Consider the following 13,068-nt stretch of genomic DNA (forward strand, 5'->3'; position numbering starts at 1 on the left):
TCTAACTGGCGAGATGCATCGATGGTGGTGAAACCTCCAAGTCTCTCGCACTGGCGCACTGGAGTTTGCAAAAGGCTTCATGTGTGATGCACTGATGGTGGTGGAAGTGAAAGAGAGAGTGGCGTTGAGTCGTTGACGGACAAGAGAGAGAGAGGCGTGAAGTAATTAATCTAACCTAAAATAAAAAACAAAAGTAATATATATATATATATACCCGGTTCCGGTTTCGCGGTTTTTACCGGGTGCCAAAAATCGGGACCGAAACCGGGGTCTCCGGTTTTTGGTTTTTTTGCAACCGAACTGGAACCGGGTCCCCGGTTTTCGGTTTTTCGGTTTCCTGATTTCGGTTTCAGTTTTCCGGTAATTTTTGACACCTCTACCAAGAACCCGTGAGGAGATTCTTTTGTCACTCTATTATGCTCACGACTCGGTCATCCAAATTGACACAAATAACAAATTCAAACACATGCATATGTTTGTCACGCACATTCATATGAGGAATTCGATTAAATAGGAAATAATCAAATTAAGCGCTCAAGTATAATTGCAATAAAGATGCCAAAATTGAAATCCTAAAAAAACATGACTAGGGCTTCAATCGAGCCTTAACTAAAATATTAGTTACACATACTTCGAATGCTAATCATCCTAAAAATAAAAGGGAAAAGAAGAAACCAAAAACACTTCTTGATTGAGCCCCAAATTCTTCTCTCCAAGATTGTCTATTTATAAGGATTAAGAGAACCCTAGTAGCCTTAGAAACTCTAGGAAAATTGTGGATCAGTTTCCTAATCCAAAAAGGAGACTGAAAACCCAATCTGAAGTGAAAAAGGAGTCTGGCAGCATTCTAAGCGCTCGAGTGCGCTCAATCCTAGTGATGTGGGCTCGAGCTCATTGGCAGCTTGTGCAATCGAGCATTGATGTGCTCGATCCTAGTGGCTTGTGCGCTCGAGTGCTGATGCGCTCGAGCTTAGCTTGGCCTGTGATCGATCCCTTGCTTCCAACTTTCTCCCAAATTGTCTTTTAAGCTTAGAGCTTTCTAGAAACGCTTCATTTTCTACAAAAACCTAAAAATACAAGAAAACACAAAAACAAAACAAACCATCAAACTATAACAAAACTAAGAGCTTAGCATATGTGAATTAAGGAGCTTAAATATGCAATATTCAACACTTATCGCTAGACTTAAACTGTAACTCAGTGATAGTCTTCAAATGTGACTTAGGCTCCGTTTGTTTCGCAGTAAAATAATTTATGAAAAATGTTTTCCATATTTTCTGTAGGCTTATGTAGAATGATCTTTAGCAAGGATTTCTCCCGTTAGGGTGGAAATCCAATGAAGACTAAGAGAATGAGAAACAAACGTACAAATGAGAGTTAATCATAAAACATTTCATTGGGACGATGTCGTTTTCAGTACAGGCGCTGGAAGACGCATGTATAATGACGCCCGAAACGGCGTCGTCCCACTTGCACATGACGACGTCGTTTTGAATGGAGCTGAAATCATCTCCTTCATGGCTGATCAAAACGGTGTCGTATTGGGCTGTTAGGGATTTTTCTTCCACACTGTCTTCTTCTTCCTCTAGACCTCCTTCTTCCTCTGAAATATTTTTTTCTTCTTCCTCTGGATCTTCTTCTCTACTAAATATGAAGCAAACAAAGCCACTAAAGCTTCCACAACTACAAATTCCATATAAACACGTATAGTTAAAACTTCTTGTTGCAATCAAACTCCCTTTGTTCAAGCTGTAGTTAAATTTTTTATATGCGTTCCATATAAACACGTATAGTTCAAACATTTTGGTTCCTCACAATAATGATGCCTACACCATTCCAACTAATTTTGTAAACAATCATTTGCAGGGACGGAGGTAAAGTTTAGTATGGGCGGGAGCCAAGGGCCAATAAATTGTGTTGCTAGGGGCTGATATGCAAAATAATAATAATAATAATAATAATAAATAAATAAATTACCTTGTAATTTTTTTTTTTTTTACCTTCAATTATTTTTTCCTTACGAGTTGGGAGTGGCCATGGCCTATATGGGGGAACCCCTTCCTTTGTCCATGGTCATTCGGAATACATTTTTCACACCGACGTAATCGCTAGTGAATTTCTCTAATTTAATAAAATTTTATGAATTAAGCAAGAGATTCTTCCACCCCTCTTATCAATTGGGTTGGGTGGGTAAAAAATACCTAAATCATATTCTCTTGCTAGAACCGCACATAGTCCACACTCATCCCCTTCATATCGGTCTATTAACTCCTAAACACATGCAACAAGTCTGAACCTTGGCAATACCATTCTTATGGGGCCCATCATTAAATGTTTCATTGAAAAGAATCATATCCATGGAATTTTCTTTTTGGCAACCAATCAACTAATTGACACAACACTAAAATTGTCCCATTGATTTGAGTGGGCTAGCTATACCAAATTTTTGCTTGTTATTAATAACAATAGAAAGGTACCTTCGGTGTTAGTTACACTCAGTGGCGGAGCCATCTCGGTCTTTGGGTGGTCTTTGGGGTGCCACGGCACCCCAAAGATTTTAATTTTTTATTTTTTTTTCCTACCTGCATAACCCATGACACTCCAACGGCACACTGCACTGTGTAGAAGTAGTCCTAGTGGGTGTTTCATGTTTGATTGTTCATTTGTTTGAACTTTGAAAGCTTAGTCTTGAGATGGGAAGAGAAGAGGTAAGTCTGGTGAGGAGTGAGGAGGTGAGTTGGTGAGGAGTGAGGAGTCTTGTCTCGTGAAAGGTGGAAAATTGGAAATAAAAGATAAGAAATGAGTGGTTAAAAGATAAGAATGAAATTTTTTAAGGAAAAAAAACACTGCAAGGAGTAGGCTGTAGACTTGTGCGAGGAAGGAAAAAAATAATAATAATAAAAGAAATGGTTGTAGACAGTAGAAGGGTGAGTTTTAAGGTAGAAAATATATATAATAAAGAGATTTAAGTACGAACTTTTATAGATATTTTGTTGTAATGTATATATTGTGTGAATTACTAAATTTTTAAAATGTCAACAAAATTTTGACGGCACTTTCAATATAAATTCTTTGGCTACGCCACTAGTTGCACTAAGCTTACGGTCTGGTGAGTTGTAAAGTCTTTAAGTCTCCCCCCTCCCCCTAAAAAAAAAATAAAATAAAATAAAAGGCAAGAAAGTGACATCACTAAGTGCTGATTTTAGATTAATTTATTTTCAGCTTTTTTAAGTCCCAAATAGATATTTCAAAATATACCATTAAAGGTGGTGGTTTAATGGTCTAATAAATTTTTTAAGTGGTTAGGATATGTACTAGGGTGTAAGTTTGAATCTCTATAATAGAGAATTCACACATATACTTAATTAGTATTAATCGCTTTGTATTCTCATTGATGCTTTGGTGGGACTGGGTCAGACTATGACTCAGTCAGAATTGAAAGAGCGCCTGCGGTTCCTACTGTTTAGGCTCTTTTTGTACGGCTCCTAGCGAGTAAGTACTTTTATGGTCATGCTCAAATAAAATATTCACAATTGATCTTTCTAGCCTACACTTTATTAATTAGAAACAACAATAATAATAATAATAATAATAAAAATAAAAACAGATATAATGTGTTACTTTAACACATTAAAACAATTTTTTATTTGTCTTTCTTCTTTCTTTTCTCTCTCTTTTTTCCATAAAAAATAGTTGAATAAATAATTAAAAATAATAATGGCTAGATTAGAAACATAGTATTTTGAGTGGATAAAATATTGCTAGAGACTAGAGTGGCTATTATTTAGGACTAAAAGAGCCTTAATAATAATATATATCATAATGTGTAGCTAACAGTCAGACTAACCTACCAAACACCTGCAAAAGTCACTAACGACCACGTTTTAACCTGCTAAAAGTTGTAACCAACCACTTTTCTCATGCTTATAAGCTCCACCCTCCCTCCAAAGCAGACGCCACAACAATGTCGCCCTTCTCTCTCATTTTGGGCACCATAGCCTTCGCCATCTTCCTCTATTACCTGCTAAACCTCCGCACCCACGGCCACCGCCTCCGCCTCCCTCCAGGCCCAAAACCATGGCCCATAATCGGGAACTTGCCCCACATGGGAACTGTGCCTCACCACTCCCTCGCGGCCATGGCTCGTACCTATGGGCCGCTCATGCACCTCCGGCTTGGCTTCGTCGACGTGGTTGTGGCGGCGTCGGCGTCTGTGGCGTCCCAGTTCTTGAAGACCCATGACGCGAATTTCTCCAGCCGGCCGCCCAATTCCGGTGCCAAGCATATAGCGTATAATTATCAGGACCTCGTGTTTGCGCCGTACGGCGAGCGGTGGCGCATGCTTAGGAAGATCAGCTCCGTTCATCTCTTCTCTGGCAATGCCTTGGATGAGTTCAGACACGTGCGCCAGGTTTGACTTCTCTGAAATTTTTCTGCCAAATGCTTTGTCCCTTCCATTTTTGTGAAGAAGCCAAACGCTTTGTCCTACATGTTTATTTGGAATATTCCAGAAACTACACGCTAATCCTACGTCATCCTTAGAAAATGGACATAAATTTCCCCTAATTAAGGAATCGATCCTATTCTCCCATTTAAATGAATAGGAGAAAAGACTGTTTGTTTAAATGAGAGAGTATTTTTATCTTTTCACGTTGTTTTGAACAAAAGTACTATCTTTTACAAGAACGGTTTGAGCTGCATGGCGAGGATCCCTCTGCTTCAGTGCTTCTACCAACTTAAAAATCTAAACATTAATTTTTAACAAATTGAAACATACTAAAAATAGTTAACATTTATTAAAATAGGTTGAAGGATATTTATAAAGAAATGTTTTTTATTTTATTTTATTTTTCTTTTGCATGCATTATGACCATCTAGAGTAAATTTTTGGTAGTTGACATGTTCTTTATTATTAATATATTTAATTAATGATAAATGAAGCATGCCTACTCAGTAGAGATATACACAAAAGAAAAGTCAGTCATGACCGCTACAAAAAATCAATTTTCTAGAAAAAATAAGGAAAAGTAAAAAAGTCTGAAACTAATTAACACTTAATTTGCAATATTTTTAGAATTAAAAATTCATTAATATTGTCTCTCCAAATTAACAAAAAATTATAATACCCTTTTTATCTTAAAACCAGAAATAAAAATTGACCTTAAAATTTTATAATAAAAAAAATGGAAGAGGTGGCTCTTGGCCATACCTCATACAATCACAATCAAGGCCTTTTAAAATCTTAAGGAGGATATCTAGTTATTTATATTTTAAGAATATTTTGGTCTTATTAAAAAATAAAATGACAATATTTTTCAAATATAATTAATTGTTATCTTCAAAAATATACCTTAAAATATAACTAACGAGGTTTGTACTCTTATGTTTTTTGTAATGAATTATTATAGGGCTTAATAAATTAATCCGCATGGTCCAATATGCAGGAAGAGGTGGCAGTGCTAGCTGGTGCCCTAGTAAATGCAGGCACGAAGCCAGTGAACTTGGGACAGTTACTCAATGTGTGTACGGTGAACGCCCTAGGGCGGGTGATGCTAGGGCGAAGGGTGTTCGGTGACGGAAGTGGCGGCGGCGATGCAAAGGCGGATGAGTTCAAATCAATGGTGGTGGAGGTGATGGTGCTGGCCGGAGTGTTCAACATCGGTGACTTTATCCCCGCTTTGGAGTGGCTGGACTTACAGGGGGTAGCAGCTAAGATGAAGAACCTCCACAATAGGTTCGACGCGTTTTTGACCGGAATTCTTGAGGACCACAAAAAGAACGGCGGTGGGCAGCACATGGACCTGCTCAGTACTTTGATTTCGTTGAAGGAGAATGCCGACGGTGAGGGAGGGAAGCTCACAGACACAGAGATCAAAGCTTTGCTTTTGGTACACCTCTCCCTCTCTCTTTCGTTTTTTTAAAGGTCGATTAGAAATTAAAGAACACCTTGTCTTCATTTATAGCTAGGCACAAATTTGTAAGGAAAACTGTGAACATCAATAGGACCACACATTTTGCTTTTGATGTTCTTCTTTCATTTAATAACCGACATAAATTTCCTCCAAATTGATCAGGAGGAATTATTCTTCAACTCATTTAAATTAGTGTCAAGTGTCTATACACATTTAAAACGTACATTAAATTGTTAAGATTATTAATAGCAGTTTACTAATTTAGACTAATGTTTTAAATGTTTATGAATATTTGACACTATTTTAAATGGGTTGAAGAAAATTTCTATCCTTTAGGAATTATCTTTCTGTGATTTTTTTTTTTTTTTTTTTTTTATGAAGTTGATTCCATATACAACTAATGCATTATAGAATAGGAATGGCAAAAAAACTAAGATATTAATTCATTATTTTGCTATTACAAGTTTAATCATAGCTGTCACCTAATATGATATTAATTCATGTTTGCAGAATATGTTCACGGCAGGGACCGACACATCATCTAGCACAGTAGAATGGGCCATAGCTGAACTCATTCGGCACCCCAAGATCTTGGCCCAAGTCCAACAAGAGCTCGACTCAGTTGTGGGCCGAGAGCGGCTTGTAAGCGAATTGGACCTACCCCAACTGACCTACCTCCAAGCCGTGGTCAAGGAAACCTTCCGGCTCCACCCATCAACACCGCTCTCTCTGCCACGAATGGCTGCCGAAAGCTGCGAAATCAACGGCTACCACATTCCGAAGGGCTCCACACTCCTAGTAAATGTGTGGGCCATTGCGCGTGATCCAGACCAATGGTCTGACCCGCTGGAATTTAAGCCCGAGCGCTTCCTACCAGGCTGTGAAAAGGCAAATGTGGATGTTAGGGGAAATGATTTTGAAGTCATACCATTTGGCGCTGGGCGTAGAATATGCGCCGGGATGAGCTTAGGGTTACGAATGGTTCATCTCCTAACAGCATCCTTGGTCCATGCATTTGATTGGGACCTGGCTAACGGATTGATGCCCGAGAAGCTGAACATGGATGAAGCATATGGGCTCACCTTACAACGAGCCGAGCCCTTGATGGTGCACCCTCGACTCAGGCTGTCTCCTCATGTTTATCAAACTTCGTCTTGAAAGGATTATCACCAAAACTCGTTTGTATGTTTTGAATGATGCACTACTTGTGTGGTTATTTTACTTTAAATAGTGCCACTAAAGATGTATTATCTTAGTTTTCAATAAGGATTTATATAATTTAAGCAAAAATTACGTGTAAAGTGAGTATTAGAGCATTCATAATTGGCTTTTGGTTATATATATACACGTCCGCACAATAAAAGATAGGATTCGAACTAGTAACATCTGTTTTATGAGGTGTGATCTCCGATCGCGAGTGATCTACCCCTTAAAAACCTCAAAAAATAATATTTAAATAAAATAACGAAAATAAATAGCTAAAATGTATCTATGTCACGAAAAATGGGTAACTAAAATTACAAAAAGTATGCATTTAACTAAAATTTAATGAGGCGTGATCTCCAACCGCGAGTGATCTACCCACTGAAAACATCAAAAAATAATATTTAAATAAAATAACGAAAATGAATAACTAAAATGTATACATGTCTCAAAAAAATGGGTAACTAAAATTACAAAAAGTACGCATTTAACTAAAATTTAATTAAATATTTGCTGGGTCATGTTCTAACCACCATTCATCTTTTTTATAAAAAGAAATGGTCAAAAACAGCCACACCCGACCCTTGCTACTAAAACTGTTGGGTGTTGGAGGTTCTGGTCTCTCAAGTTGCCGAAAAACCCAGCTTTTTTTTTGGTTGCCGGAACTCCTTTATTAAGGAGTTGAAGAAAAATTCTTAGAGAGCAAGAGGTTTTTAATTAATCCTCGATTTCTTTATGCTGTTGATGGTTTAAAAAGTCCACAACACCCACAGCCATGACTCCCTTATCTCTCATTTTGGGCACCATAGGCTTAGCCATTTTTGTCTATTTCCTTCTCAACCTGCGGACCCACCGCCGCTGTCTCCGCCTCCCTCCAGGCCCAAAACCATGGCCCATCATCGGGAACTTGCCCCACATGGGCCCTATGCCTCACCACTCCCTGGCAGCCATGGCTCGTACCTATGGGCCTCTCATGCACCTCCGGCTCGGCTTCGTTGACGTGGTTGTGGCGGCGTCGGCGTCCGTGGCGTCCCAGTTCTTGAAGACCCATGATACGAATTTCTCGAGCCGGCCGCCCAATGCAGGTGCCAAGTATATAGCGTACAATTATCAGGACCTCGTGTTCGCGCCGTACGGCGAGCGGTGGCGCATGCTTAGGAAGATCAGCTCCGTTCATCTCTTCTCCGGCAAGGCCTTGGATGAATTCAGACACGTGCGCCAGGTTTGATTTTCTGATTTTTTATTTTTTTTTTATTTTTTAATTTTGTTGCCGAAGGCTTTGTCGTGAGTGACGTGTTTGTAGAGAAATGTTATTTCGCACGTACGGACTACAAGTTTCTTAATTACTTTATGTTTTCTTTTCAAATTCCTGGAACTTTCCCCAGTTTTCGTAGGAAGCAAACAAGGAGCTAATAAGAGGAGAAAGAGAAAATAACAGCAAAACTAATTAAACAACAGAAGAAAATTAAACCCTTTCACTAATAAACAAGATAACACAGAATTATAGCCAATAAATCATAAACCTATAAAAATCTAGTAATTATAAAGAGAAAATAGCAAAGGAGTTTCTGTAAAACCTTGGAAGCTGGAATAAGAGCATTGGTATTTTCTGTTTATTAGCAAAAGGTGTAACATAATAAACGATATTTATTATGTTACCCATGGCCTGGGGGGTGGCTCGGCGGCCACCCCTAAACCACTGGTTTTCTTTTTTCTTTTTTTCCTTAAAATGATGTCGTTTTAGGGCATTTTTTAAATTGATTTTGTTTTTCAAAAGGGCATTTTAGTAACTTAACCTTACCAAAACGACGTAGGTTTGAATTTTCTATCCTATTTGACGGTAATGACTAATATAATGGCCAAATTGCAACTGTTTGGTAGTTTTGTGGCTACTTTATCACTTTTTGAACATTAAAAAGCTAAAATAGAAATGATTGGCAGTTTGGGGAGCTAAATTATATTTTTCCTTAAATACAATTAAGAAGGGTGTACAAGCGAGTAGTTATTGACGACCAGATAATCGCATAATCACTTTTGTGGGCTACATGACAGTGAGATTAGTGATTTTAGGGATAGGCAAGACAGTTAATTAATGCTCACTTATTAATATTGGGTAGCCCTATATATATATATATATATATATATATATACAAAAATGGCTTGGTTTTGATGTTTAATACCATTAAAAATAGGTCATAAATAATCTAAAAACTATTTAAAATAGACCCTAGAAAGAGGAGCAAGGTAGCAAGGTAGTCTCATAAACACCAAAATAAGCTCAAAATGTCCATATCTAAAAAACATTTATGTGGTGAGGTTTTGGGTTTCAATAACCATAACTGGCGGTTATTTCAAAACCACTAACCGTTTAAGGCAAGATGCTGCATGTGAGTTTTTAAAATTTGATTATCGCGTAAAGCGGTTGTGGTTGCAGTTGCAGTTAGAGGCAATAACCGCTTGTACACTCTTACAAGTAAGGACACATTTTTATTTTAAACTGAGTTGGATGAATGTCTTTAACCCAATTATTAAAATGCATGTGAGAAACATGTGATTCTCACATATATATACATGCTCTATTATAAATGTATGTGAGAATTAAAATCAAACGTGAGAGTCACATGGATTTTAAATATAAATTAGTTTAACAAAATGAGTTTGAGGAATTTTCTCAAATCTTAGTTGGGATAAAACTTTGTCCTACAAGCAATTTACAAGCTTCAAATAAGTCAAATTGAGTCGAGTTTCACTTATTTAGTAGTCGATGATACATTTATATTTAAAATTTGTTTGTTTATTAAATAAAGGGAAATGCTAGGTGTTCTCCTAGTCCTATGTGAATATTATTTTCTAAAAAATCGAAACAGAAACAGTCTCTTATTTCTCTTACTTAGTTTTTATAAAATAATATATACATAGGATTAAGTGAACACCATGAGAACACTAGGAGAACACCTAAAACTTGCTTTGAATAAACAAAGTTGAGTTCAAAAAATTATATAAGGGTGGGATCCGCTTAATTAGGCACCATATTTTTAATGCAAAGAGAAAATAGCAAAGGAGTTTATATGAATTTAGATTATTTTTAATGCAACTTTCGAGTGCGGGACAATGAGTTAAATATTTTTAAAGGGAATGTTAGATGTTTTCTTGATCCTATATGGATATTATTTTCTAAAAATGTGAAAAAGAAAGTAAGAACAATTTTTTTTTTTTTTTTTTTCTACTTTTGTAAAAAACAGTATTCACATAGGATTAGGAGAACACCAAGAGAACCACATAAGGAACCATAACATTTCTCTATTTCTAATGGTGAGATGTTTCTCTGTTAGAAATATTATTGAATAAAAAGGGAAAATATGAAGGCAAAAATAGAAATTGGGACTTAAAGGCTTGACTGTAACGCCAATATCTTTAGAATGTATTTTGTTCAATTTTTAAGTGTTAAAGGATTTGATAAAATAGTTCACAGGATATAATGAAGCTACTTTATAATAACACTTTTTAGAGTAAGAAGAAACATCCTTATGAAGAGAATAGGAGAAAAGAGATATGTAGAAGAATAGAAAGAAGTCTTTGTATATGATCACTAGAGGGTCATATTTATAGTAATCTTGAACACATTCAATGCTTCAAAATCATTTGATCCGATTGTCACAAATCGTAATCATCAAATCCAACTTAATAGACACCTTTAATAGTGTATTAAACCTTTCTAAGGAAAGCGTTTAGATTTTCTTTAATTTCTCACCTAATCGAGGAGTACAAAGGCTAAAAAGCATTCGACTTTTCTTTAATTTCGTACCTGAATGCAAAGTGCATATCATACTAGAGTGAAAAGGCAGACGGTTAATTCGTTAATCGCACTAACTGCTAACCGCTTTTGAAGTCGGTTATAAATTTTTTATCTAGTCTATATTTTTGTTATAAATTATTAATACAATCCACATGATATTGTGCAGGAGGAGGTGGCAGTGCTAACCGGTGCCATAGCGAATGCAGGCCAGAAGCCAGTAAACTTAGGACAATTGCTCAACGTGTGTACAGCGAACACCCTAGGGCGGGTGATGATAGGGCGAAGGGTGTTCAGTGACGGAAGTGGCGGTGGTGATGCTAAGGCGGATGAGTTCAAATCAATGGTGGTAGAGGTGATGGTGCTGGCTGGAGTGTTCAACATCGGTGACTTTATCCCCGCTTTGGAGTGGTTGGACTTACAGGGGGTAGCAGCTAAGATGAAGAACCTCCACAAGAGGTTTGACACGTTTTTGACCGGAATTGTTGAGGAACATAAACAGATTAACGGTGGTGGGCAGCACATGCTGAGTACGTTGATATCGTTGAAGGAGAATGCTGACGGTGAGGGAGGGAAGCTCACAGACACAGAGATCAAAGCTTTGCTTTTGGTATACCTCTCCCTTTCTCTTTCGTTTTTTTAAAGGTCGATTAGAAATTAAAGAACACCTTGTCTTCATTTATAGCTAGAAGTACACAAATTTGTACGGACCATAGAATAGGACCACACATTTTGCTTTTGATGTTCTTGTTTCATTTAGGAATTATCTTGCTTTGATTTTTGATTTTTGATTTTTATTATTTTTCTTTATGAAGTTGATTCCATATACTATTAATGCATTATAGAATAGGAATGGCAAAAAAACTAAGATATTAATTCATTATTTTGCTATTAAAAGATTAATCATAGCTGTCACCTAATATGATATTAATTCATGTTTGCAGAATATGTTCACGGCAGGGACCGACACATCATCTAGCACAGTAGAATGGGCCATAGCCGAACTCATTCGACACCCCAAGATCCTGGCTCAAGTCCAACAAGAGCTTGACTCGATTGTGGGCCAAGATCGGCTTGTAAGCGAATTGGACCTACCCCAATTGACCTACCTCCATGCCGTGGTCAAGGAAACCTTTCGGCTCCACCCATCAACACCGCTCTCCTTGCCACGAATGGCGGCCGAAAGTTGCGAAATCAACGGCTACCACATTCCAAAGGGCTCCACACTTTTGGTCAATGTATGGGCCATTGCTCGTGATCCAGACCAATGGCCCAACCCGCTGGAATTTAGGCCCGAGCGCTTCCTAGAGGGTAGCGAAAAGGCCAATGTTGATGTTAAGGGAAATGATTTTGAAGTGATACCATTTGGTGCTGGGCGTAGAATATGTGCCGGGATGAGCTTAGGGTTACGAATGGTTCATTTCCTAACTGCGTCCTTAGTCCATGCATTTGATTGGGACCTGCCCGATGGGTTGATGCCCAAGCAGCTGAACATGGATGAAGCATATGGGCTCACCTTACAACGAGCCAAGCCCTTAGTGGTGCACCCTCGACCGAGGTTGTCTCCACATGTTTATCGATCGAGCACCGTCTTGAAATGATTTACAACAAAACATTTGTATGTTTTGAATGATGCACTATTTGGGTGATAGGGTGGTTATTTTGCCACAAATAGAGCCACCAAGATGTATTTATCTTAGTTTTCAATAAGGGATACTTTAGAATAATGTTTGGAGTCAATATTTTCTTTCATATTTAACCAATCTCATCTTACAAATCAATCATTAAATTTGTGGACTTATGTGGATCCCACATAAATTAATGGTGAACCCTACAAATCTAATAGTTGATTTATTGAATTTGTAGAAGAATATGAGCTAAATATGAAAAAAAAAAAAAAAAAATATTGACCCCTGATATTTCTCTATAATTGAAGCAAACAATTTGTATTTAGTATTAATGACATGGAAGGGATGATTGCAATATAACAAGTGTGGTCATCTTTGCACTTAATTATCTCAATGGAAGGTGATAGTTTTCATAGAGATTAAAAAAGAGGATTTGGCTTAGATGGTGTAAAAAAATTACAAAAAAAATATGTTGTAGGTTTTTTAATGGTTCACATTTAGTTCATTATTTTTATTTTTATTTTATTTTTTT

General features: G+C 37.3%; 2 protein-coding genes across 3 annotated transcripts in view; both read left to right on the plus strand.

Moving 5' to 3' along the window:
* The first annotated feature begins 3,949 nt into the window (after nt 1–3,949).
* On the plus strand, nt 3,950–7,213 carry LOC132174935 (flavonoid 3'-monooxygenase). Its single transcript, XM_059586692.1, has 3 exons — nt 3,950–4,411; nt 5,445–5,888; nt 6,423–7,213. Exons 1-3 carry the CDS (start codon nt 3,965–3,967, stop codon nt 7,068–7,070), a joined length of 1,539 nt encoding a protein of 512 aa, XP_059442675.1. The 5' UTR covers nt 3,950–3,964; the 3' UTR covers nt 7,071–7,213.
* Nucleotides 7,214–7,879: 666 nt separating this feature from the next.
* The window catches only part of LOC132176604 (flavonoid 3'-monooxygenase-like), a 7,346-nt gene continuing 2,157 nt past the window's right edge, over nt 7,880–13,068 (plus strand). The window contains exons 1-3 of one of the 2 annotated variants that reach the window (XM_059588860.1): nt 7,880–8,337; nt 11,078–11,518; nt 11,853–12,630. In XM_059588860.1, the coding sequence (XP_059444843.1) occupies nt 7,891–8,337; nt 11,078–11,518; nt 11,853–12,509 (1,545 nt within the window). In that variant the 5' untranslated portion in view covers nt 7,880–7,890 and the 3' untranslated portion in view covers nt 12,510–12,630. Of the gene's footprint in view, nt 8,338–11,077; nt 11,519–11,852; nt 12,631–13,068 lie in introns of those variants that run through there. The other variant, XM_059588861.1, reaches the window with a different exon arrangement.

The sequence above is a fragment of the Corylus avellana genome, chromosome ca3, assembly GCF_901000735.1.
Source record: "Corylus avellana chromosome ca3, CavTom2PMs-1.0".
In the NCBI taxonomy this organism is placed as follows: Eukaryota; Viridiplantae; Streptophyta; class Magnoliopsida; order Fagales; family Betulaceae; genus Corylus; species Corylus avellana.